The 27,977-nt window shown below is 37.5% G+C and overlaps 2 protein-coding genes across 3 annotated transcripts; both read right to left on the bottom strand.

Annotated features, from left to right (window-relative positions):
- Positions 1 to 398: 398 nt before the first annotated feature.
- Positions 399 to 27,689, bottom strand: LOC143214487 (uncharacterized). 2 transcript variants are annotated; one of them, XM_076435614.1, is made up of 4 exons: positions 27,671 to 27,689; positions 4,196 to 4,250; positions 2,506 to 2,664; positions 399 to 2,215 (listed from the first exon to the last, which is right to left on the bottom strand). In XM_076435614.1, the coding sequence occupies exons 2-4, from the start codon at positions 4,238 to 4,240 to the stop codon at positions 2,027 to 2,029; spliced, it is 393 nt and encodes a 130-aa protein (XP_076291729.1). In that variant the 5' UTR covers positions 4,241 to 4,250; positions 27,671 to 27,689; the 3' UTR covers positions 399 to 2,026. The 2 variants fall into 2 exon arrangements, with proteins under 2 accessions (XP_076291729.1, XP_076291728.1); XM_076435613.1 differs by lacking the exon at positions 27,671 to 27,689 and adding an exon at positions 7,529 to 7,650.
- LOC143214559 (uncharacterized) lies at positions 7,790 to 13,405 on the bottom strand. The gene is made up of 5 exons (XM_076435773.1): positions 13,337 to 13,405; positions 12,389 to 12,589; positions 11,910 to 12,128; positions 10,761 to 10,967; positions 7,790 to 10,537 (listed from the first exon to the last, which is right to left on the bottom strand). Exons 1-5 carry the CDS (start codon positions 13,403 to 13,405, stop codon positions 10,418 to 10,420), a joined length of 816 nt encoding a protein of 271 aa, XP_076291888.1. The 3' UTR covers positions 7,790 to 10,417.
- Positions 27,690 to 27,977: the final 288 nt, after the last annotated feature.

Below are 27,977 nucleotides of genomic sequence, written 5' to 3'. Positions count from 1 at the left end.
AATTAAAATGATAATTTATGTTTACAGTTACGCACGTATAATTTGATCACACACACTTTAAATCAGAGTAACTCTTGTCTAATGTCTAATAAATATGTTGAAAACATGCATTTGATCGGGATTGCGAAAACAATAGTAAAAATTGATTTTTACAACTTTTTTAGCTGGGCCAATATAACGAAAATTTCAAAGATGTATTTTGTAAACTCGTATAAACTATAATACGTTCTGAAAACTTCATTGATATTGGCTAATTGGTTTACGAATTATAAACGAACAAAAGTGGTATAATAATGGCAGTTGTAGGCCGAAAATCATGAAAAAATTTCAACTAGGCCATGAATCATTATAATTCAGCATTGGTCTATAAGCTATTTTTATTCGAGATAAAGTGCAAATTATTTCGAAAGAATTTATTTTAAATAATTCCACACAGGTACATATAATATACATATAAGTAGATTAACATTTTCGGCGTTAGAATATAATTAACCTGATACAATGATAGAAACGTGTTTGTTAAACATTGTATAAAATATATATAGGTTAACAGAAAAATCAGAACAAGAGAATATGAAAAGCAACATCCATGCGTATAAAAAATGCAAAGAATTAACTTTCTAATTTGTAAGTACGACTTGGTAAAAAAAAACACGTATTGCTTTCGCGCAGTTGTTCACCTCGCATATTGGGCGTAGAGCGCAATTCGAAATTAATTTATGCGCGGGCAATATAATGATTACAACTTTCGCTGGCCTTAGAATTAGAGAGGGACTGCAGCTTATTCTAGTTAAACGTATCGGTATTTTGGTATCATCAATTAATGTTACAATTTTTAATTAATTACTATACGCAAAGCTGTATATATCTCTTAATTATTTCCTGAAATCGAATACATTTTATGAACAATAAGCACGAAGACGAAAGTATTCGAATGCGTACGCACAAGACGTTTCAATAAATATTTTGTATTTTAATACAATTAGATATTCGATGCTTATTATTACAATGTTTAGAAAATAATATATAATTGAAAAATGTGAATATGTTCGTATAAAAAAATATCATTTTAGAATACAAAATTGTAAAAATAAACTAAATAAACATTCATTATCTCAATGAATCATTTCATTAGGTAACGTTCATGTTTTATTATGGTTTGTAAATATGTTGTGTTATTTGTTCTTGAAATGTATCGACGTTGTTGTTTTTCGATATTTCTGTTTTATTGTAATTGTAATATACTCATTTACAAGTCTTGCCTAATTTATGTACTCCTCCTATGCGTTCTAAGTATCTCATAGTGTACACTTTGAAACAATATGTGTACCCGAGGATGAGTAATCGTAAGAAAGCATGAATGGTCTAATTAGTATGACCACGATCTATGTTTAAACGAGAGGCACTTTTTTTTACAATATGGCACTTTGTGGACATTTTTTTATTAATGTGCGAATACTTTCATGACTTACCACTCACAACCGATATATTCTTCTATCAATAAATATATTTTTTCACCGTAGAATATTACAATTTTCATAAAAGAGAAAAATAATATTTAGCATATTTTTGCACATATTCATTTTCGTACATAGATATCTGAAATATATAGCTTCCTCTGAAAAACTATTCTGTCGATTTTTATTACAAAGGTACCTTCATATTTGTACTATGTTTTTTATTTTGTAACTTGTTGGTATCTCTGTGATATTGCACGAACTAATTACCGTTCGCTCTAAGAAATATCGAGCAATTAGATTGTTCCAAAAAGTCCTTCCCGAACAATGCAAACAATGCCAAACAAATCTCCCGCATTAAGTAACCTCGCCAACTTGCTTGTTTTATTTTCCATTTAACTTTTGGACGATGCTTCCTTAGAGTTGTTTAACGGAGTAATTCGTGCGATCTTTGGCAGTATTTCTCAATGAAAATTTCGACAGTTTCTCATCACGGAATGTGATTGTACTGTATAAAATGGTTGACGAGTGTACGGTTTCCGGTATGTGTTTAGGAAAATAATATCTTTTCAATTTTCCCCTCTAAACGTTAGGAACGCGTCTACAAGGAATAGTGCTGCTTCGATTATGCTGATCGATCCTTTGGCGAGTCCTGTGTCGCGGAAGGAGCTCTTGTAAGCAATTTTCGAGAAGAGGTCGATGTTCAAAGCTCCGGTAATGATGAACAGGGCGCAGCCGACCACGGCGAAGAAGAGATCCTGGAATAAAATGTGAATCAGTGATGATTTTGAGGGGTGAGCGGGTACCCAAAAATCTATGACGTTCGGGGTTGGGAATATTAAAAATTTTCGGGTTCCCGACCACTACCCGAAATTCCCGGGTACCCCTAATGATTTTACATTTCGTTAAATCTTCAAGCATCTACTAGACTTAATATATATTTTTATTAAATATCTGGAACCTCACTATTCAATATTTCAGGGCAATCAGAATAAAATAATACAGGTGATGGATGCAATAGATTTGTTAATCATTTAATAATACGTACCACACGCCGATTGACTGGCGTTCCCATCACATTACCAGCGAACAATCCCACGAGAATGATTATATATCCGCCGAAGGTACCCATCGTGATCATTGCAGTGTGTTGATTTCCTGCATTGAACGAGTGGTAATGCAATCCTATAAGGATGCATGCTACCAACTGAAATTGTAAGAAACATCCATTACGAAAAATCTAGTAATACTGAAGTTCTTTATCGTAATTAAAAAATTGAGTAATTAGTGGATCTTTACGCGTAGTTGACAGAAATACCATGATATTCTTAGATTCGCCTACTGTTATTTCGAAATGCATAAAATCTAGCAGTTAACTAACATAATCGTTTGTGTTCTGAAATTGTTGAGGAGGATGACACTAACGCTATATCTGATTCTGAGCTAACTGCTATTAAACCCGAATGTAGGCCGACGTACGACTTCGTCATTCTGATCATAAATAATGCATTAACATTCTATATAATTGCGTTCTAGTTGGGAAGTTTGCTCTATTTTGAGAGAACACGTATTCGATGTTAAGAAGTAGTTCCGTGTCTCCTCATGTACACATCAGCTAAACTATAGTTGTTAACAATAGTAAAAAGTATCACGCTAATGTTCCCAATGTGTAATTCATATAACTAGACTGCGGATTTTATGCATTTATGACAAAAATGGGTACGTACAATTTAAAGCAGTGGACATGATTCAGCTGAATAGGATAATTAAAAGAAGAATACAATTTTTATTTGGCACCTGTGTCCAGCAATCAATGCAAATATTTTTTATTCTGCATAAAGATCCGCAGTCTATTCATAACACATTTACAATGTAATTGTGAGAATTCATAATTAAAGCGAATTTCTCGAAAGCGATTATTATCCGTCTTTATTGGTTCAAGCTTTTATCGGAAGTATAAAATAAGACTTGACATATTTGTCAAATTTATTTGTGAGATATAATTGACCGTAGAACTACCGCATATAAATGCGATAAGAATAAATCAAAATAATAATAACAAGATTCAATTCGTTCAGATATCGTGTGATGTAGTACAAGATTTTATTCTCAATGATTACTATTACGGAAAAATAAAGTATTTACAATTGTTAATAAAGATAAAATAATGACGAATAGCAGAATGCGATTCAGATGACTGTCACGATTATGCACGAGTGTCTAAGGAATTCTAACGGAAACTTGGACAGTGATTGTTTTCCGGTCTAAGGTGTGACCGTAACAGGAAGATAATCGCTCGTCTGTAGTCATCGGTTATTATGCTATTTTCCATTCTAGCACTTTCTGAAGACATTAGTCGACAATGTATTCACTTTACTTTCGCGATTTTATTGTTTGACGTTGATCAATACTAGCCAGGAAACGTGCTATCATGATTAATACAGTGCGCAAAATCCTGCTGTAATCGAAAGAATCTTTCTCAGAAAAATGTCTCAATGAAACAATACTACGTTTTCATAACAGAAAGATAACTTGTTTAAGACAGTTCCAATTGATGAACTCATTTCATCAGTCAACATAATTTTTCATTATAAAAAATTCATTTCGTACCGGAGGATATCAACATTCATTTCGTACCGGAGGACATCAAAATTCAATTCTAATGAACACAATGATTAGAAATTTTATTGCACGATCATTTTTTGAAAAACAAGTTTTTTAAAAACAAGTTTACTTACCAGTTCCAAGAATTTGATGATGGTGAGTCTTGTGACGGAAGCCATTTTGGTTTATCTGTAAACAGAGTAATGAAATTGTACAATTATCTTCGTCGTCGTGAATCATAATTTGTACTACACGCTAATTTTATAAAATCGCTTAGTAAAGATAGCTACGTATCTATAAATGATATCTACGTAATATAAAAGATCGTTATCGATGCCATGACCCCAACGTCTGCTCGAATTTATTATATTTCATATCTTTATATTTCTACTATCTCATTCATTAATAAACCGCAAGCATTATATATGTGTGCCTTCGATAAAAATTTCCATTAGGATAAAAATTAATGCGAAGATTCGAATTTGAACAACGCTTTCGTTTATTATTACAGTCGTGTATTCTCTCCATTATAATCGGCAGGTACTTAGTCATAGTGCTTGTTTGACTCATGCTATTAAATGTAAATCGACTGGCGCGTTATGCTTAATACAACGTCCAGTTAAAGCCTTGATGCAACCTTATTATTCATTTATGCGTTTATTCACGTCTTTTAATAGACCTGTGCGATCATCCATGTGGTTATTATTTAATATTAACGAATTATCTTTATGTTAATGGCCCCACTGATAGCGATAATGAAATCTGTAATCAATTTTAATCACACCAAAATAGTTCGAGGAACAATTCGACGACAGAATTTACGAAAATCATTTCTACAATTATTGTAAAATCTGTGAAACTGTGTCTTCAGATTTTACAACTGTTAAAGTTCCCAGCAGCACATGCGAATCACAGAAGTCAACAATAACAGAAAACGACCGCTGACGACGTTATATTTAGCCGTTCACAGGATGACATAAGAATTATGGTATCGACGATGGTCGTAACCTACAATACAGGTTTAAAAATCTTTCTCGGTTTTCCCTTGTACCTTTTACCGCGGGAAAATCATTTCACCAAGAAAAGTGCTCTATAAATAAATACATTAATACAAGAACAGTGTTCTCGATACCACGATGTTCATTTTTAACTTCTACAGTTAAAGCTAGAAAAATTGCGGCTATTGTGAGATCGATGGGTTGCTAAAAATCTCATTCTCCATGGAATACTTGCGCAGTTAGGTCAGTGGAGCAAGTAATCATTTACGGCGGCCCGTGCAATACCAAAGATGGACAGCGAGTAGCTGGTAGAAATGCCAATACGTGTTCGGAGTGTTTATACTATCATTAAATGTACAATATTGCGCGAACAAATTCGCAGATTTTCTGCAAATACGTTTTTCGTTACTTTATAAAAGAACAGGTAGTTTTCGTGTAGAAATTAGAAATATTTGGATTCCTGTTTTCACACTCGACGATATTTTCAATAATTTAATCCACGAATCGCGTAAGAATAGCAGCGAAGTATTCTAGGAAAATGGTATTAGATATAGTGGTTCGTAGTTTACGATGATAGGTACGAAATTTCGTCGGTGGCTCGGTTTACAAAGTTTGGTAATGCCGTTCTCATCAACACCATCGTAACTTACAGAAATAGAGAATGAAACGATGCCGGGCGAGAGTGTTTCGAAGCTGCACTCAATAGCGCAGCCTTTATTTACAGGAATTTCGTGCAAGAGAAGAGAGGCGCATAAGCAACAGAGCATGAAGACTTATTGTGCGTCCTGCCGCGTAAAAAACACACCGTTCAAAAGAAAACCACACACGCTTTCACACGAGAAATCATTCACTGTGCCAGAAAGCCTTGACTCGAATTGTTTTTTTGCAGTGTCTCTCGAACTTCTTTATTACATATTACGAAGGACTTTCTTTAAAAAGTTGTCCCCGACGTTCTCGCATGAATTTTTTAAGAAATACATACGAATTTTCGTTTCTCAGCTTTCTGCATAATTTCGCTACGATTGTTTACGTCGTGCACGAGAATCTCACATGTTATCGCATGACACTCGTGTGAGAAATTGTCACGTTTCCGCTTAAAATAAATTTGATTCATACAGGCTGCGATACAATTTAATCTTGTATACGCCTCCTCCTTCTAATTCAATTAGAATTTTATGTGTTTACTATGACATTTTCTCGGTGGCTCCGATGTTTGAAATTGGGTCTTTCAATGAACGTGAATGGTCTTTTTCGAATGCAACTATTATCTCGGAGCAACAAAATCATATCTGTCGTTCGAGTCTTCAAAACACCATATTTTCGTCGTGATTAGTAGACTGCGGATGTTTATTCAAAATAAAAATGTTTTGCATTGATCGTGGATAGCAGGGATAAGATAAAAGTTGATTTCATCGCTTGATGACTTTGGTACATCGAAAACAATGTTACAATGTTCTTGAATTTTTCTAATCCATTACTGTTTTATACTTCAGAGATACACGAATGAATACCGATTAATTCCAACAGAAAACAGCTATTTCGGAGTTTCAAATGAAACGCGGAAACCTTTACGTTCCATTCTAATTATCACGAGGCTTCTACTTCATGCTAATTGGCAACGTGTGAATTTTGCCACGCATTTGAACACCGCTCTGCATTGTGTGAGTCACGGATGAAAATTGATCCGCGAACAAGCGAGTCTTCATCAACTGGTGGCATGGCGGTAGCAGTTGCGGCACGCTATGCCAAATTCTTTGAATTTTGAAAAAGAAACAAAAATTCTTTGACGTCCAACGTGGCAGTAAATTGCGATCTGCGTGAACGATTCAACTAGAAAATGTGTGTTCGTCGAAGTAATCTTTTAATAGCGGTCGTAAGAACAGTCGGTCAGCAATTAAAAAATGTCCCGACTTAGTTCAGGGGTCATCTCGACGTCTCCATCAAGTTCTTCATTTATAAAATGTCCGAACAGTCCAGGTCTTTCACAAGCATTCCGATTTCGAACGTTGTTGACATTATACACCATGTCATTCGCGTTTTTTCACGACTACTTGAACATTGTATAATGTGTATACGTTGGTGTATCTCTTCTTATACAGTGTGTTCACGAACTGTATCCCTAGTATCAGCCACGAGTAACGAGAGAATTATCGAAAATAGAAACCAGCGATCATAATACTTTTAAACGACACTCCAAATTAAACGAGAGCGGAGTGCAGTGAAATTTGATCATCGAAAACGCACTTGCATGTCGAACTTGATAGCTGTGCTGCACTTGAACATTGTATAATGTGTTTACGTTCGTGTATCTCTTACACACTGTGTCCACGAACTGTATCTCAAGTATCAATCGCGAGTAGCGAAAGAATTTTCGAATATAGAATCCAGCAATCGTAATTCTTTTAAACGACACTCCAAATTAAACGAGAGTGGAGTGCAGTGAAATTTGATCATTAAAAACGGACTTACAGGTCGAACTTGATAGCCGTGCCGCACGCAGAAGTTCACAAGACGAAGGTTCAGTAGCGACTGATGCTAAGGTCTGATGTGTATTGTGAAGGAGGGACGCGCAGCTCTGATTTTTACCACCAACAGAAACACGGCTACGCGCTCTTTTAAGATGATCTCACACTTGTCACGAAGGAACGACTCGTAATGGAAGAGAAAATAGATTATCCACTTCGAGTACTGTGGCACAGAAACTCTCTAGAAGAATGCAAAATATAGTTTAGTCTGCAACCAGAAAATTTCTGAATTAGAATAGGGTAACTGGAAATCTCTCGCGATGTAGTTTAGTCCGCATCGAAAAAATTTCTGAATGATAATTGGAAAGTAACACGAATGTTACCGCAAGCGAAATATTAGCAGGGCTGGTATCAATTTCGTTATAAAATGTGGATACACCTTTATACACCTACGGTTCACGGCTACTACGCACGCATGTGTGTAACCTCCATTTTACTACACTTGAATCATCTGGCTGATACAGTGCCTCTCAAATGTAAGGCCTTCCGAATAAATATCTCTATTATCTCATGAACCATGGAACGGAAATAGGAATGTATACATATTTCCATTAATTACAGGACTCTAAAAAGGAGAATTTCAATTGAAAGAGGAACACTTATATTTTTACGTTTATATTTTCATACCACGCTTGCATAAAATAACTAACAACTAGACTGTGAATGTTTGTACGACATGTATTTATAGTGCAACAATATTCTTCAACTCTTTTGTATTCATTTTTACTGTGGAATGCATTAAATCCACAATTTACTGTTAACCAGTGACTCTTCCTGTTTAATTTGTTTTATTATACTTAATTGTTGATTACACGCATTTCATATAACAAATGTTGCATTTTTAATATTCAACATTCTCAGCATCCTATTTTGTGGAAAAATTAGGCTGAGATGCACTGCATTGTGATCACGTTCATTCAGTTAATGGTGGGACACATGTTTTCGTGAAAGGGAATCCGAGTTTTAGAAAAGAAGAAAGCAACGACGCTCGTACAATCTCGCTGCGAGGTTTCAGTTAATAATTTTTCTATTTGAAATCAAGAGTTCCTTGTTTCGCAATACATTGTGTAACGCATGGCTTACTTTTTGCGAGCGGTTTGCCATTGAGATTCTGGTATGGAACTCTGATTCACCGCTGATTCTCGTACGTGACACGTAAAAAATGTTATCGATTTACTTGCATGGCACACACTCATTATTTATTCTATGAATTGTGGTAATGCCTGCGCTATTATGTCACAGAAAGAAGGTGGAACATCTACAATGTAATTAATTACACAGAAAAATAAAATGTCTCCGCTCATTAAAATAGCGATTGCTGGAAGAATGAAGAATTTCATCCGAAGGTTTTATCAATTTTTATTGGAGTAAACACACTGCTTTATCTTGGGCGTATTCTTGGTAATCACTTGAAATCTCGTTTAATTCTGCTAAATCAATTTTCGCGAGCACAATATGAACACGATGCGTCACGTTGTCCGAACGCCCTCATGAGTGACATCATTTCGGTGATTGCGCCATGACGTCATAGTGTATAGCTTGTATGCGATACGTCGTGAACTTCAGCGGAATTCATGCCAGTAAACTGCAAAAATACACCCATGCCGTCACACTTCATAATAGATATTACATAGGTATAACGGAAGCTACATGGGGATGTTCAGTATGTTCACACGGCGCGATGGACACTGTAGATTCGCATACTCGCACATGTCCTTCCTATTGAATTTTTGCATTCGTTCCTTTCTTGCACTTAAGTATGTGACGTTCGGTAAATAATACACCAAATAAACTCAAGATATCCTGAACGATCTTTTGTTGCGATTTTTCAATCAATTGAATTCAAATGGGATTTTTTAATCAATTGAAATTGAAATTATATTAATATTGTATTAGTAAACTCCGGATGTTGATAAAATTTGCAATCTTTGTAGTTGAATTTTAAGAGAGAGAGAGAGAGAGAGAGAGAGAGAGAGAGAGAGAGAGAAACTCGAATCTAATAAAATCTTATTCAGCCGTGGTCTTTTGTATCCTAGCATTTTTTTGAAAATTTTCAGAAGCCATAATTGCATATAGATTCGCAGTCTACTTATCGGACACGAGTCTGATATGTCTTTAGTATTAGACCCTTGTGATGTAAATTTTTATTTTATTGTTAAACAGAACGTCCCGATATAGTATTTAAAACACTAGTTTAGTCATAATTTGACAATTTGAAATACTATTAAAAACACTAGTTTAGTCATAATTTGACAATTGAAATACTATTTAAAACACTGGTTTAGCCTTAATTTGAGAATTTGAAATACTATTTAAAACACTGGTTTAGCCTTAATTTGAGAATTTGAAATACTATTTAAAACACTAGTTTAGTCTCAATTTGAGAATTTGAAATACTATTTAAAACACTAGTTTAGTCTCAATTTGAGAATTTGAAATACTATTTAAAACACTAGTTTAGTCTTAATTTGAGAATTTGAAATACTATTTAAAACACTAGTCTAGTCATAATTTGACAATTTGAAATTTGCAAATTGTTACATTTATTTTATCGTTTTTAAAATAATATACTTACGTTTTTAATAACAATATTAACCGCCCGTAGCAGGAACGAAGTGTACAGAATACTTGATTTTGACTAACAAGCCTAACTCTTGGCCTAACTAAGTAGTAGCACAGACGAGGTATAAGGAGCAGACCATTCACTATATGGTCAGTGACCACTGGTCACCGACGAGATAACAGTATCTTCGAATACTTACACACAGATGTCGCCGAGAATTTAAAAAACTACAGAATGCACGAGTGTTTTTAATTAATTTCATAGCAACTGTTACATCACATGAACAACTCGAAATTCGTGTAACGGATTTCTCACCAACTCTTGATACTTTATATAATTATAAAGATCGACGAAACAGCAGTAGAAGATAACAGGTTCATCTTCTACAGCCTGAAAACAATTTTATCTGTTATATGATAATCAATTAACTGTAGGTATAAAAATTGTATTTTTTTCATCTGTATATTCTAAAGCAATTTAAAAAGTATTATCAACAGCTGAAAAGTTATCAACGGAGTTGTGAAAGAAATTGCTGTTAGATGGCGGGAACATAATCGTAACATGGATTTAAATGTTAATTAAAATTAATATCATATTCTATACGATTACTTACAATACTAATTGACTGCGATATCGACGTCAAGGATGGGAATTTGTCTAACTGGGGGATTGGATCCAAATCACCAGGCTCCTCTTTCATTTTACTTTCACGCTTGCTGATGTTTGCTCGAGATTCAACGACCTCGTTTCTGTCAGTGTTCGCGCTGGAGTCAGTAGTTGGCAAATCATTAGACGCGTCGCTAATATTGTATTCTTTTATCTGTAGTGAAACTATGGTTCGAGCATTGTGCATTTTATAATTGTACACAGATACAGCATTAATTTATGTACATTATAGAGATTGATTAAGTCCTATTTTGAAATTGATTATAAATATATACATATGTATAGACTTTATAGATTTATATATTTTATGCATTTATAACAAAAATGAGAAGGTGTAATTTAAAACATTAAAAACATTAGACGAATTTAAAAATACTGTTATATTATTTTCAACACATTAAACATATTAAGAGAGAAAATTTTTATTTTGCATAAAGATCCGCTGTCTAATTATATGTTAAATATGGAGAATATTAAGTTCAGTTACTCGAATTAATATTTGGATACTCTAAAAGAGACGATGATGTGAAGAGGATGTGAAAAAAGTTTTTGTCAAAAATAGCAATTGATCGGAATTGTAGAAAAAATACTAAAAGTTGCATTTTACAACTTTTTTATGTGGGCCTATATTGAAAATTTAAAAAGTACGTTTTGTAGGTCTGTGTCAATTATATGTACTGTGAAAGTTTTATCGAAATCGGTTGATGCGGGGGAAAACGACAAGCATAGAAAGATGTAAGAATTCTTAGATATACGCCGAAAATGGTGAAAATCTGCAATTTTTACCATCTTTAAATGACCGATTTTGACGAAATTTTCAGAATATGTTTAATTGACACAGATCTACAAAATATATTTTTTAAGTTCTCAATATAGGCCTACATAAAAAAGTTGTGAAATGCAACTATTAGTATTTTTTCAACAATTCCGATCAATTGCAATTTTTGAAAAAATTTCCTTTCGCATCCTTTAGTAAACTAATTGCTCTAGCTTTCCCAAAAAGTTCAAATCGTATAGTACAATATTAAAAAAGTTATCGATTTTTTTCGTACGTCCGAATATTAATTCGAGTAACTGTATACGTGTTTTGACGTACCCAGCGACAGTAGTCGAACAGAATCCAAGCTTGTATGAGGTATATGTTCATACAAAAAAGCGACAGTAAACACATAATGAAATTGTGAATAAAAACCGGGTGCGATATCAGTTCGTCATCCGAGATGTCCGCTAAATTGAGATACATGTCAGCGTGTTTCATTTCCATTATTCCGATCAGTAACATTAAAAGGGCTCCAGCGAAGCATCCGATGAGAGGCTAAACACATTTACCAGAAACACTGTTTAATATTCATTATTAAACTGCAAATGAATTTTCTAGATGACATTTGTCGTACTTACATCGCGTATACAGTAAAGTCTTGGTCTAAGTAACGATCGTACAGACTGTCCGTCCGACTTCGGTCAAGACTTTACTGTACGTGTTTAAAAGCTTGTCGATTTAGTGCTACACGATTCAAAGTGTACGGAGATTCGATTCTCAAATGAAATTCTAAAAAAAAAATCGAAAGTACTCACAATTATGGGTCTTCGCATCAGTTTATCTGTAGAAAGCCAAACAATTGCAAACCCGACACTCATGATCATGGCAACTGGATAGGTATAGAAAAGTAGGTTTTGTTGTTCGGGTAGGTGAGGAATTGATGCATCTTTTTTCCGAAGATTTTGGTTCACAAAATGGTGGGTATGATGAAAAACTTTAATGGCCAAAGCGATCAACTACACAAAATGTCTGAAATTATGAAAAAACTTGAACCCCAGAGATAACGATGAGTGAAAGATACCAAATCCGTCGGAAACCAAAGATAATTGGAAAATAAGTATGTTGGTCACTTGTTGGTATCGAGGACAACGTTAAGGAAGATTGTGACTGGTCAGGATAGAATTTCGCTTTGTCTGTTTGTTTTTCTGGTGACTGTCACAACTAAACAGCACAGCAAACAATATTAGATTATCTTTAAGGAGATAATGGTAGACAGGAAGCGTCGGAAAGAGATTCACCGACGAAGCGTAGCTAAAAGCGTTACTGTATCTTTATTTAACGATAATTACAGTAAAATGTAATTCAAACAGAATTCAATGTTCGAAAGACTTCTCCATAAATTGCGAACCAATGAAATAACTGCATAAATTATTAAAAATAATTTCTGAAATAATTCGTTTCTGTGAACAAAACTGTGTGCTTCGATTCCTGGCAGACATTCCGACAGATAATGTTGTCAGAATCGGTGAGAAACCGGAAAGAAGGCCAATTGTGTATCGGAACACGTTCTTCCTTGTTCGGTGTTTACAGTTGCACAAATTACGCAGAAGAAACAAAAGAAATCGGCCACGGGTACGCACGTTTCACGCGATATGCACGCGCATTCCGATTTCGTGTCCGATTACATAATGAAAAGCGAGAGGATCCCCTACGGACTCTTAGACCGATTCTCCCCTTGGTGAATCATTGTTTATTTTGCTAACCTGTTTCGCGGAATTGGCCGAGAAAATTGCAATCGCCAGAGTCGCAGGCCTCGCGTTTGCAATTCCCATCCTGCCTCGAGGAAACCGAACATCCCGTCGCTAGCGAAATTGAATCGGGGCCAACATTAATCACAGAAGAAAAGGAACGGGACTGAGTCAACAAAAAGTATTTGTGTTATTGTGAAAAATGCGTTTGCGTTTCGTAAATATTATCGCATTCTTCGCTCGTGTCGTTTTATCAAAGTTTTGGTTTAGTCGGATTTCACTCGCGAGCTGGAAATATGGGTTACCGGTGTCACGCGAACGCATAATCCTCGAACATGCGACTCTGGATTATCGGAGCGAGTGCATATATAACAACAATATCTTCTTATTAATGTATCAAGGTGCATACCAAACGTATGTATATGTGCTTCCTTTAGGAAAGTACCTGTTGGTATTCTTATGGATATCGTCGGCCTTTACGGGAGGCGAAAGAAACGATTTAAAGCGAAACTATTTTGCTTTACACGCAGATTTTTTCAAACTATGCCTATATTTAGACACTAATTGAAACAGTTAACAAAAAGAATTACCCTCAAACCGTAGAAATTGAAGTACCTAACAAGGCGAAGCTGAAAACCCAATTTTCATTTAAAAAAACGGACTCGGGCAGTTTTGCGGGACAAAATAAAAATTGTCGGCATCGTTTCTAGCAAAAAGGAACCGGATACAAAATCAGTCTATTCTCGAAAAGGATTAACGAACTGATAGTTATTCTATCATTTCTCTCTCAATTGTATAACCTAGCAGTCCAAGTTTCGCTTAGAATAGTTCATGAAAAATAGACAGCAGGTGGTGGAATTATTTCGACGACGGTCGAGCAACTTTCTGGCTGTTGTGTGAATCCTTACGAATTGGGAAAGGTGCAAGCCGGCGTGAACAACGTGAGAAAGGTTTCGATTCCTCTGGAATTTCGGTATGGCCCTGTGATAAATACTAGCAAGCTTCGCTTTCTCGGAAAGTGTCTTCAACTCATACTCGCTCCAATTTTCCGGCCGTGTTTTCGACACTTGACTTTCCATATTCAAACGTCTTCTTTCTATTTTCAAATTTAATGAATACCTTTCTTCTGTAACCGGTGCGAAGCGAAGTTGTAGCGAGAAATTAGTGAATTTGAACAAACGAATGGGACAAGAACGCGATCGCATTTCACTGTATTCCCTAATCCTCGAAAGCTAGGAACGTGACGTTGCGTTCGAAAAGGAAAGAAGGCACAGTGTTCACAGCCATTCACAGGTATATTTCATATCGGCAGTGCAGGTAGATGTTTCCGGCCGTAAACCAATTTCACTGATGTTTCTCTGAACCTTTTCGCCACATTCCTGACCACAAGATTCAATGTGTTCGTGGGTATTCGTGTTACCTTGACCTGGAACGACTAACTTTATTAGATTTCGTAAGAACCGATCGTTTACGGTCCCACTAGTCGCTCCAGTTCTCATAATTACTTTTTCATTAGGGCTCTGAATTGGATCGCTGTGACTATCCACGGATTCTGAGAAGCTTGAATCACGCTTTAGAAATTTTCCAATCGTGTCAGCGTATATTTCGAAAGTGTCGAGACGATTAACGGATGAACGAGAGCGACAACGAACCGCGAAGCGCGACGATAGCCCTTTATGGGCCTTCCTCGAAGCAGAAATACTTTCCTTAATGAAAGCGAACGCCTTATGCCGCCTCGTAATAGGCGTCCGTCCATTTCAGTGTGTGCTTTACGCAATATCCGACACAGAAACGATGTCGATCGTTTTCCCTTCCTCCAGCGTGTCCTCCAGTTAGGGATTTCCCCGGCTTCTCACTGCTGATCTGTCACTAAGGGGGTAGACTCGTTTTTCCAGGATTGCAAGGGTGCGGAATGCGTTTTTCAGTAGTCGAACGCGCTAGATAAAAGATCGATCTAGAAATCTAGACCGCTCTTTTCCTCAAAAGTCCTATTTTTACGTTTACCAGGCGTAATTTGCATTATTAAAATAGCTATATGCGCAGCTTTATGCTTTGAAATAATGCAAATTACGCCGCGTTAACGTAAAAATAGGACTTTTGCGGGCGATCGCGGCCTAGATTGATCTTTTATGTAGCGCTTTTCACTACTGAAAAATCCCATCTTTGCATTAACGAGAAATGAGAAGGAGCATCCCGCACCCTTGCAATCCTAGAAACGAGTCGTACCCTCTTAATGACTTATTTTGGTCTTCCATTTTCAAAACGAGTTTTCTCAAACCATTCGTGTTCGGACGATCTTCTATATTTATTGTACTGACGTCACGGTTTAATGATAAGAATAGTACGAGTCTGGGAAGAGAAACTGTAATTCATAGCCGTGCGGTTAGTCTTCCATCAGTTTCTAGGATAACACGTGGATTTACCGTAATTGCGGCTCATCAATGGCACTGCGCATCCTTTCTCCGTCATCGGAATGACCTTGACGATCCTTTCTCACATAGAAAAATCCGAGTCAACTTTTCCGCTGACATTATCGACAACAGATCCATTACAACCGTCGAAATTACTTTGCAAGAATCTCAATTAATTGAAATAAAATTGCTTTTCAGGAATTTCCGTCGATTGGAGACGTCTTCTAAAGCTGCACGGGGAACAGTAATGATATTGAATAAATTATCGATGTCAACATCGTTGAAACAATGAACAGAAACAATTCTATTTATCATTTTGTTCGTCATCGGTAGACTGCGCGGATCTTTATGCAAAATAAAAATTGTCTGCATCGATTGCGAGAAATAACAACCAAACTGAATGTTATTTCTTCCCTTAATGATTTGAATAGAGGAGAAATCATATATGGATATCTTCAATTATTTAAATTTTTTAACAATTTTCAATTTCATCTACTCAATTTTGCTATATGAATGCATCAAGATCCGCAGTCTAGTCATCAGCGAGCAGATGAAGTGTTCTCCTTCAAAAATTGCTTCTCATGCCTGTTGTTTCCCGCCGGGAAAAAAGATGGATCGCACGAATTCCGAAGAGTCCTTTCAGGCGAGACGTGTTTTGACGTGGGTTACAGGAAAAGAAGAAACTCATACGAAAACAAGGATAAAAAGAAAAAACGGGTTTTCTGTGCCGAATTCCACGCAAAGAGAAAAGTGTGCTCTTGAGGAGACCGCGGTTCCGGGAACTTCGGAGGTCCTTAGTACAAGGATCGTTTCAAAGGAACGAACCGTGGGAAATAAAACGAAATGCCCGCCCTCTCGAGGAATATTTGCGATAGATATTAAAGTCAACATCTTTAAATAGGTGTAAAAAAGACCGTATCTTCTCCGAAAGCTGTTTTAATAGAACCGAACTGCGAGTCTTTATACAAGATAAAAATGTCTCGATAACAATTTCACTCGCATTCACGTAACAAAGGATTGCCCCGAACGTTTCGAATCTGCTACGCCGATTTCCATTCGCGCAATATTTCATCCCCGCCGGTAGAAAGTAATGCAACTTGGAAAATGCCCACCTGTTCCCTCCGTACGTTAACGTGAAAATATCCCACGTCCCTTCCGCATCTGTGGTTTGCACCCTTCCTGATAGAATGATCGGCAACGTTTGCGTAATAAGTTATCTCAACCCCGCGACCCCGTGAAAGAACAGAATCGGGGCTGTTTGTATTTCCCATTGAGGGAAATGTCTGTCAACAGGGAAACGTGCTTGGCATCGAGAAAGAACGGTTCTATGAAAACCGGAGACGTGTGCGTAGCGAAAGATAGGAAGAAAGATTACCATTTAACACACTGGGAAGTGCATCAAACTCGGAACAGATCCATCTCGGAAAAATTTCCAAAAATGTTGACCTGTGTTTTCACCCTTTGCACTCGAAGCTATTCTAACTCGAAAATTAAACGTTTCTTCCGACCTAGAATATTTCCATTCCCTAAATTGGTATAATACCTTATACAATACCTAAATGTTTAGTAATTGATTAGGTACCGACATGTTTTAACTCGACAATTAAACGTTTCTTCCGACCTTGAATATTTCCATTCCCTAAATTGGTATAATACCTTATACAATTGCTAAATGTTTAGTAATCGATTAGATACCGACATATTTAATAATGTAAACACACACAATATTTTAACTCAAAAATTAAACGTTTCTTCTAACCTAGAATATTTCCATTCCCTAAATTAATATAATACCTTATACAATACCTAAATGTTTAGTAATTGATTAGATACCGACGTATTCAATAATGTAAACAATATTTTTAATAATGCTCAGAGTCACCATTCGATTGCTAAGGGTTAAAAGATACAAATATACGAAAGCAGCAGGCAATTTTTATTTTACATAAAAATTCGCTGTGGGTGCGTGACTTTCAATAAGAGAATGCTCGATGCAAATAGTAGCGTATCATTCAAAAACACCAAATAATATTAGCATACTTTTCTTGTTTCCAACTCGTTCCTTTAGGAGAGTACTCGAAAAAGATCATTTTGATCGTGAACCTTCGTTAGCAAGCGGTCATAATTGGAAAGGGTTAGGCAATCACATCCTCCCTAGATCAACTTCATGTTTCCAGCGGCGATAACCCAGTTACGACATTTATTGCTCCAGAATGAACGCATTATTGGCGTGTACGAGCGACGCGACGCGGCGGCGGTGACTGCATTCAATACACTGGGCTCTTTGTCGGCGAAAAAATTTCATATTCACGCCGGAGTTGCTCCTCCGGGACACGATAAAGTCGAAATGTTTCCGCACCTCGTCAAAGCCGTTTTATCACGTTTGCTCGTGTTTTATCACGGGAAATAACGCAATCCATTAGATCTTGATTGAGCGAGAACCATTATTTCAATGGCCGCGATCGGGATCGAGGCCAATCAGTTAACCCTTTCGGTGCCACACTATGAAACGGTTCTTTTGTGCGAGAAAAAAGACACGCATGCAGACGGTTTAACCCCTTGACACACAAATTGAATGAAATTCACTGTGACCGAAGATATCATTTGGTTTTTAACATCGTCGTTTGCTTGAATCTGTTCCTGGGACGATGCAAGATCCATGAATTCACTAATTTAATCTGAATAAATAAATAATCAATTTTAAATGTTCTTAATGGGTGAAATTGACTTGCACAATGAGTGCACAACCTCTGCTACATTTTCTCATCGACTTGACGTCTTTATATGTATGTATAAAGAAAATTTGTGGCCTTAGCGGAATTCCGTCTTCACAACGTAGATCGTTGTGTTTCGTCACACAAGTGCCAGCGACATGTACATGAACAGGAATGTGTATATTACTGTACAGAGAATCGCATTCAGTTATGCAGCATGTTAACTCAAAGCATACTATGCATTTACAAACTTTGATGAAGATTACATATTAGAAACTGCATTCAACAAGCTAAATAATTCATCGAGCGGCGAATCGAAATAGAATAGGATTCCTTAGTTGATTCGGTATCTGTTGTTCCGATGCTCTTAACGGTAAAGGCACTTGTTTATTTATGGCATTTAATTATTTAGCTCCGACAGAAATCAGAATTCCACATTGCGATGCCTTCGAAGCACCCGTGATTGTACAAGAAGAATAAATAAACGATCATCTATAATTAAATGTCAATAGTTCTAACGAGGGACCAAAAATAACTGTTATTATAAAATTTTCTACGATAGAAAAATCATTAATAAAAAGGTGATTATTATTGAAATTTAAGGTAATGTACACAAAATATAAAGAAAAAAATTCGAAGAACAAAATGATTAAAAAATATCGATTTTTATACTTTTTGGTTACAAATAACAGTTATTAGTATCCAAAACAGTTATCGATGAGAGAAATTTATTTCGACCGCTCATAACAGTTATCGACGAGAGAAATTTATTGAGCGATGAGCGATCAACATAGATTTTTCTCATTGATAACTGTTATAAGTAGACAGTGGATCTTTGCAAAATAAAAACTTACTACCCGAATTGCAGCAAGCTGAGATGAAATAAATATTTAACTTCTTGCTGAATATGTTCAACAGGGTGAAAATAATGTAGCACTATTTGTATTACTATTTTACTGCCTTAAATTAGACCTGCCCATTTGTATAATAAATGCATAAAATTCGCAGTCTAGTTATAAGTAATCAAAATGAATTTCTCTCAACGATAACATTTACCAACAAGAGAAAAAATTTTCGGTTGCATATATGTAATCCTTATTTGTAACCAATACGATTTTGTCGATGAAATACTTGTTATTCTCTGACTTTAACCTGGTTTTAACATTTAATCATTCTTTGACATATTTTCTAAATTGAACGAATTGGAAAATAAGTGCTAAACTAAATAAGGAAGAAAAGAGCACGACAGTCGAATTCGAGATAATGTGATTCATATTCTTCACAAAAGTCTGCTTCATCCTGCTCATTCGTGACTGAACATGATTACTAACTGCACTCCGTGTGTAGTTCCAGTTAAATCTTCCAAGCCGTGGAATCACGGTTCATTACCTAGAACGCCGTAGCAATAGGACTTTAATCTTCGCTGCGTTGTAATTGCGCAGCATAGAAATATAAATTTCGCTGTTCGGTTTCCAGTAAAAATAGGGCGTACACCCTATTAAGGACCGTGTGACGCAAATCATCGGGGAACAGATCAAATGACTCAGAATTTCATGTGGAAGCGTACGCACCTTGTCCTTCTAAAGGCAACGTAGTTTAACAATATTTCTGTAGTATCTTCGATAGTCTTCGATACAAAAAAGAAACGATTTGATGAGATTTAAAAAACTAGCAGATTGTTATTTAGCACACGTTAGTCTCCCTTATAATTTCTACACGGTTTCGATGTTCGCTGATAATATATCATCAATCGTTTAATCGTGCTTCACTTTCGTTAAGACTGTCAGATTGTATTATTTCTCTAGTTTCGTAGAATCGTTTGTTTTCGTCATAATGCATAGGTACTGCGATCACTATTCTTAGTTGACTCGGTAGCAAGTTAAGGATCGTAGGACCCTTTGATGATCAAGCTGATCATTTCTAGTAAGTGCGTGCATACGTGCTCAGTTTGAAATTATAGTAATCCCCATAGCAAGTTCCCAAAGCCATAGATGAACGAGAACATTGAAGAGAACTACTATCCATTTATTTCCCGATCGATGTTTTAAGAATCTCCCATCTCTTCGCTGAATCGATAAATGTTTCCTCGCAATTATATTCGTCCAGAATGTATCGCGACAAGCACAGCTCGATAAAATAAATTTTGAACGATGCCAAGTTTTTAAACGACATCGTTCTATCTGTTTTAAAATGACCATAAAACTCTCACTTGAACAAAGAGCTACCCGGTGAAAATGTGAAAGGGCTCCTATATCGAACAGGTAGAAGCAACACCGGGAAGGAAGGAATCACGGAACGGTATAAGGTTTTAACGAGTCAGATTAACTCTGACCTCCTGGATTGAGCAATCAGACGGAAAAGTGGCACGAGCGTGTGGATAAGACTGCCAGGCTGCCGGTTCCGGGTTGAAATGATCGAAAGTCGAGAAAGAACGGCAGTGCAGGTGATTCACACCCTGCGTTTAATGTTCATACTAGAACTATTTTATTAAATCGTTTTCCTACCCACGATTTTTGGGGTTGTAGAGATGTATTTATCTGAAATTATTCACTTTTCTTTGGAGATACATATATTATCATAAAATAATGAAATTTAATGATCGGTACTTTTGAAACACACTGTAGATATGGAAACGCAACGATTGCCACAATTGGGAGGTACAGAGGATTCTTGGAATCGGTGTCATCGCGAGGTTGTACGATATCCTTGCTAATCTCGAATGTGAATAAGCTTCGCGCGGCATCGGAAAGCCGAGCAATTAATTAATTAATCTCCTAATTACCACTGTCAGTCGCCAGCTGTGCGCGCGGTTCAAAGAAGGTCGCCGTTGAAAGAGACCTTTATGATTACAGAAAAGTGCCATCTTGTAGTTTTTACTTGCGCATTCTACAGCTTCCTTTTATCGGTCTTTTATACGCCCTCTTGAAACGAACAGCTCGTTAAACTTAATTTTCTTCGCGCTCTCTGTGTTTGTAGAGGACTCGCCTCTCTGTGTTCTTCCTCGCTTTGTTCGGCGTTCCTCGAACGTCGAAAGCGCACTGCTAAATTTCCGACGTAGACAAATGCTAATGTCTAATACTCTCTTGGACCTAATATATTGTTCCAGTAGCTATTACCCTAATTTTGTGGTTTTCAGGAAAAACGCCACGTGAACGATATTTGTCTTGCTAGATACGTTTTTCAAAAAAGCGATAGTTAACAATATATACTCCAGATGTTTTTCCTTGTTGTTCTAATGGCACGTCCAACAATGCTCTCCGACTATACACGATTTAATGACGTTCTCTTCGCAATTCACATCTCCCACCGTGGAAGCGAGCAATGAGTTTCCAAGTGAAACCAGCAGACCTCCTCAATCGTGCCTTGCCACTATGAATCCTAGACAGTGGAGGCTCTGTGTGTTCCTGACGTTTCTGGTTGGTTTCACTTCTCAGGATTTCCTGTTTCCTGCACCGTGGATGACCCTATCAACGAACTGCAGTTGCACGTCACTGTTGCAGCTGCAGCTCCTTCATGCTCGCGAACCGTGGCTGCGTAATGCGAAGGGAACGAAAGAAAATGAGCGAACGCCGTGAAACCGCTAGAAGGAAATGGCGAACGTGGAAAAATCGTGGAAGATCTGGTCCTCGCGTGCACGTTTTCACCAGTTTGTGATCTCACAACACCTGTCTTTTATTATTCTAATCGTCGAATAGTAATGAACAACAGCCAGGACACCCATCGATCTCAAACAAAATTTATCGCACAACTAAACGCTAAACGAAACTAAGAAGCGTCGTCCACGCGCGTTCAGTATAATCAAGACATCGGCCACGATTAAGAAATCACGATTCCGTGAAGGTACCTTCAAACATGGTAAATTCAATTACGAATACACAATACACGTTCGGTTAGCTTACTTTATAACTCACTACGGCTGTCTATTTTAATAGCGAGAGTGATTTACGCATATACGCGTTTATTGCACGTTCCGGCGGTGCGTGCCTCGCTGGAAAGTGGCTGCAACGAAGGAATTTCTGAAAGATCGTAAAACTGATTTACACAAAAGCAGGCGAGTCGGCGTAATGACAAACGGATAATTTACAAATCCCCATTTAATCTGAAAGTAACTTCTCGTTCGGGACGTTAATGTTTTTCTGTTGTGTCGTGGAACGAAAAGGTTCTCTTGCGAGAGGCGACAAATATTCTGCTCTTTACTTTTTACGGTAAGAGTATGTAAAATAAAATTGATATATGTGAAAATACATCTATACCTGGAGTATCCGCGAAGGAAATCATAAAACAAGGGGTTAATCACATCAATTACCGCAGACACAAGCCAAACAACCAAGTGAAATCGTCTTCTCACAGGCTAGTTCATCCCCGGAGCTGATCATGCGAGAGGCGACAAGTACACGGTCTGTCCGGAAAGTAATGCGACCACATTTCTTTTTTTAAATCTATTGAACATATGAGTACAAACCTTTAAAATTCTTCAAAGTAGGACCCTTGGGCGTCGACACATTTTTTTCAGCGCGATTTCCATGTATGCCCCTTGGAAGGCGTTATCTGGAGCCTCACGTAGTAAATACCCTCGTCGCAACCTCGTCGAGCACTTCCAACCAAAAACTTTTCCGTAGATTACGTGGAAAACAGTAAACGGTATTTCTTAGTTGGATCACAACTCTTCCTCAACCCCCGCGCGCGCGTACAGTCCTGACTTGTCTCCCGCCGACTTCTTCTTATTTCCAAAAATTAAAAATGTGCTAAAAGGATGCCATTTTGAAAGCGTGGAACGCGTCAAAGAGGCTGTGACGAGGGTACTACGAGGGGTTCCAAAAAAACGCCTTCCAGGGAGCATACGAAGCATGGAAATCGCGCTGGAAAAAATGTGTCGACGCCCAAGGATCCTACTTTGAAGAAATTTAAAGGTTTGTACCCATATGTTTAATGGATTCTTTTTTTTACATGTGGTTGCATTACTTTCCGGACAGATCCTATATTCTGCTCTCTTTACTTTTTGCGGTACGAGTATGTAAAATAAAATTGATATATGTGAAAATACATCTACCTGAAGTATCCGCGAAGGAAATCGTGTAACAAGGGGTTAATCAAACCAATTAACGCCGACACAAGCCAAACAACCAAGTGAAATCGCTTCACAGGCTAGTTTATCCCCGGGGCAGTTGTTCCCGGGCGTCATAACATATTAACGTCGTAATAAATTAAAATCGTGCATATACATGAAGGGCCGGATTAAAAGCGGGAAACGCGTATAATCGCAGTAGGTAAACGCGGCGTGGCATGCAATTAAAAATTCAGCTCCGCCGTCGTAGATTAGCCCGACTATATCGCTCGAGTGAGCCTCCCCCAGACCGGGATCCTCCAATTTCTCTGAACTTCCGCAAATCCTCGTCTGCAGTTTCCAACCCTACCTCCTTCTCCTCCTCTTCCTCCTCCCTTTCCCTATCCCCCTCCCCGTCGATCTTCCGGGTAGCTAACCGACAATTAAACTTTCATAACCTGTTCATTAGCACGAATTAACGCGGTGCGCTAACTCATCTGGATTCCGCTAATGCAACGCACTTAATTTACAGCGCACCGGGCGTCCTCGTGCACGAGGTTGCAGGGGTGTGTTTGCCCTCCTTCTCCCCGGAGGACACGTCGACAACAGAGAGACGAGTGGCGCGGGGGCGGACCGGGTAAGTGAGATCATAAACGACACACACGAGAAACAGAGGGAGATCGGTGACCGGACGATACGGAGGGAGAGAGAAAGGGAGAGAACGAGGATCGGGCAACGACAGAGGGACATTTAGAGACTGATGGCGCAAACCTTTTAGGCAAACTAATGCACCGAACCTGTTACATCAGAGAGGCTACTCGCACTGGCCACCCTCTTGTCTCTTCGCGCACCCCCTTGCTTGCTGCGTTGTGTACCGATTGCATTCATTACGGGAAATATGCACTGTATCAACGCGATTTTTGCTGGGCCTGACAGCGTCTTTGCTGTGATGTCCTCTGTGGAAACTGGGAACAAGTTACTGCTCTTATTTAAGGAAAAATAGGAAAAAATAATAGAGGAAAACATCACATGTCATAATACGTCCTAACTTCCTACGACCTCATTTTTTATGCGGCTGCACCGATGCACCCACCAGGTGCAATTTTTTTGTTCAACCAATCGCGACTCCTTTTATTATCTTACGTATAAAAGTACTAACTAAAGTTCATCGAAATGTCAATACTTCACGAGATATTTAACATTTTGTCTGCTTTAAATTGTGCGTAGCCATTTTTATCATAAATGCATAAAATCCGCAGTCTAGTTATTACTAGACCTTTATACAAAATAAAATTTTTGTACATTAATTGCAAGCTATTGGGGCTAAGTAAAAATTTATTTTCCTCGTTAATGATTTTTATATGTTAAAAATAGTATATCGTCATTGTTTTTCCTGTTTTGAATTACAACTACTCATTTTTGTCATAAATGCATAAAATCCGCAGTCTAGACGAAAAACGAAATTACTTTCCGAACGACCTTATAGGATTCATGGGAACAATTAATTTATTATTATATTCGGAGTTGTCCACAAACTATTCTAATTTCTACGAAGTATTTCTTGATAGTATTTCTACAGTGAGTTCTCGCACTCGATCAATCTCTATCAGTTTCAAACGTGTATATAAATCGCAAACATAAATATGCGTTATAATTTTTTGATCGTACGCAAAGATTAATACGCAAGATTCAGATCCGAATGAAGAATTAACTGTTTCGATCAAGTTATGGAATTTCAGAACACTCCGTGCACAGAATCGTTTGTCTTAACCATTCGTGCGGGAGAGCGTATGCACGCGTGTGCAATTACCTGTTTGACTAGAGCGTGCAACCCGTAATTACCGCGGGGAATTCGCGATTATTAATTTAAGTATTACTCCACAGACCTATATGCCGGCTGTGTATGCGGGACACCTAAGTTGGCCAGATAAGTTGTCCCCGAGTCGAAATTAATGCACTGTCCACCGCGGGGATTAGTAAAAGTAGCGTGACGAATGATACCTTTTTTTGATTAATCTACAGTAAGTAACTTACGCGGTTTCCGTGCAAGTAGAAAACCCGCGGAAGTCAAATAGTGCCTGAGCGCCATCGCTGAAAGATTATTAATAAAATCTGCTTTGTATGTACATACTATACTTATGTACTGATTTGAAAGGAAAATTCAAGCAAACAAACTACGTTCGTGGAAAATCGATCACTGATCAGTGGATCTTTATGTAAAATAAAAATTTTGTACCTGAATTGCAACAAACTGGAGTGAAACAGGAGTTTATTTTCTTTCTTAATATGTTTAACCCTTGTGCAGCCAACCGGGTACCAGTTTATTACATTTCTTTCAACAATTTGTTAATGTTCCTTTAAAAATATTACAAAATTCCTCTGAATGTCTATTCTTTGCTCGCTAATATATTAATCTATAGTCTTAAAATGAGAATTTGTTCAAAGCTGGCAGGTTGAAAAGAATATAATAGTATTTTAATTTAAATTCTCATTTTTGTCATAAATGAATAAAATCCGCTGTTTATTGTTAACTTCACATTAATTCTGTCACACATGTGCCGACAAAGCTCCCGTTCTGCCACTCAAAAAGCGAATTTCACTATTCGAATTGGTTACCTGATTCTCTTCTAAAATTTTTATCTTACTAGTTCATCGAATTGTGGGATGAGTTGTTACAGTTTCGTCACAACTGTCAACCCCAGAATGATGACGATGTATAGCAACATAATATACAGAGTAAATACTGCAGAGAGGTCTAACGGTGGCCGCGACTTAATTACAACGTAGCATGCGTACTCGTACCCCAAGTTAGTTCCCTTTCCTCCGCGTATGAATATCGCATTAAGTCATGAGTGAGAGATAGCCCCGGGCAGGGGTGGGCCTCTCCGATGGGAAACTACGAATTTAATAGAATAATAAATGGACCCGTCTGCGTTACAACCATATAGGTATACACCAGCTGGATAATGGCGTACGCAAAAGATCGCCACGTGATAATTTCGATTTTTCCTTCGGAGCAACTTAATTTCCTCGATGCTTTTAGCGTGTTCCTTCGCCGTGTAGGATGCAACACAGGTGAGCGGTGCTTAAATTGACGCCATATTCGTAATAATGCACGAGAGATATAGGAAGGAAGTTGACTGCTCCGTAACTTTTATAACAGTGATTATGGTAATGGCCGGGCACTATACGCTGGGGCACAGTTCTTTTAGGAAATATTAAACCGTGGATTATGGATTGTAATATCGTGGAAGACGTTCGGGGCAATATCGTTCGGTCCGTTCTTTAGAACCAGACGAAATTTTCCCCCGGTGCGATGCGGATGGGAATATTGCCGGTTTCCGCGGCGAACTTTACAAAATAAACAGGACCCGTATGCATATGGATCGCGGGGGGGATGATAATGGACCGGACTTTGTTTATAATGTACTCGGGAATGTTTGATAAGTACGCGTTTCCAGGCTGGTAATTAGAAAATTTAGCGGTGGCAGTTTGTGGCGGCGAATGGGAAATTAAATAAGTAATAAGCAGACTACGGGATCTTTATGCAAAATAAAAATGTTCTGCATTGATTGTGGCAAACAGGAATAAAATAAAAATTGATTTCATCCCTTAACGACTTTGTTACACATTAAATACAACATTACGATATTCTTAAATTTTTCTATATCTTTACTGTTTTATATTTCACTCAAACAGTTTCTTCATAAATGCATAAAAATCCGCAGTCTAGTAATAAGTGATAACTAGACTGCGGATCTCTATGCAAAATAAAAATTCTCTGCATCGATTGCAAGAAATAGAAACTAAATTGAATGTTATTTCTTCCCTTAATGATTTTAATAGAGGAGAAATCATATATTGACATCCTCAATTTAAAAAATTTTCCAACCGTTTTGAATTTCATCTACTAAATTTTTCTGTAAATGTTTGTCTAGTTATCAGTAGGCTGCGGATCTTTATGCAAAATAAAAATTGCCTGCATTGATTGCAAGGAATAGAAATCAAATTTTAAAAGAGGAAAAATCATATATTGACATCGTCAATTTTTAAATTTCCCAACAATTTTGAATTTCGTCTACTTAATTTTTAGTAACTACTAATCTTTCTCATAAATTAAAGAGTTCTATTTTCTTAACGTCTGCCATCAGCACTTCTCATTGCAAATTTTCTTACTCACCTCGAATCACCACGTGTCCTCGCGCAAGGGATGCTCGAAAGTGTTCGAAAGTGCCTAAAGTCGTGGATGATGCAGGAATTTTGGTGGCGCATGCGATTGCGCCACATGTTAGCACAGTTTACAAAACAAACACTCTCTGCGGATCGGAAAGGGCGTCGGTGTCCTAGGATGATGAAGCAACGATACACGACGGGCTGGGGACAGCGTCCGTTGCGCACTGATAACACAATTAGCTTGTCTCGTCATGCGCGACCTGTGATAAGGGATTCCCTCACTCTTGGCCCTGTCTAACATCTCCCACTCTGGT

This window comes from Lasioglossum baleicum, chromosome 12, assembly GCF_051020765.1.
Source record: "Lasioglossum baleicum chromosome 12, iyLasBale1, whole genome shotgun sequence".
In the NCBI taxonomy this organism is placed as follows: domain Eukaryota; kingdom Metazoa; phylum Arthropoda; class Insecta; order Hymenoptera; family Halictidae; genus Lasioglossum; species Lasioglossum baleicum.
This window is presented reverse-complemented; position numbering and strand designations above follow the sequence as displayed.

Bases quoted from the DNA above. Each gene is read 5' to 3' on its own strand.
- LOC143214487 (XM_076435614.1), bottom strand. From the start codon at position 4,240: ATGGCTTCCGTCACAAGACTCACCATCATCAAATTCTTGGAACTG. The intron at 2,665-4,195 runs GTAAGTAAACTT...TTACAATTTCAG, and splicing joins TCATCAAATTCTTGGAACTG to TTGGTAGCATGCATCCTTAT. The intron at 2,216-2,505 runs GTACGTATTATT...ATTTTATTCCAG, and splicing joins CGCCAGTCAATCGGCGTGTG to GATCTCTTCTTCGCCGTGGT.
- LOC143214559 (XM_076435773.1), bottom strand. From the start codon at position 13,405: ATGGGAATTGCAAACGCGAGGCCTGCGACTCTGGCGATTGCAATTTTC. The intron at 12,129-12,388 runs GTGAGTACTTTC...AAATGTGTTTAG, and splicing joins TGATGCGAAGACCCATAATT to CCTCTCATCGGATGCTTCGC. The intron at 10,968-11,909 runs GTACGTCAAAAC...GTTTCACTACAG, and splicing joins TGTTCGACTACTGTCGCTGG to ATAAAAGAATACAATATTAG.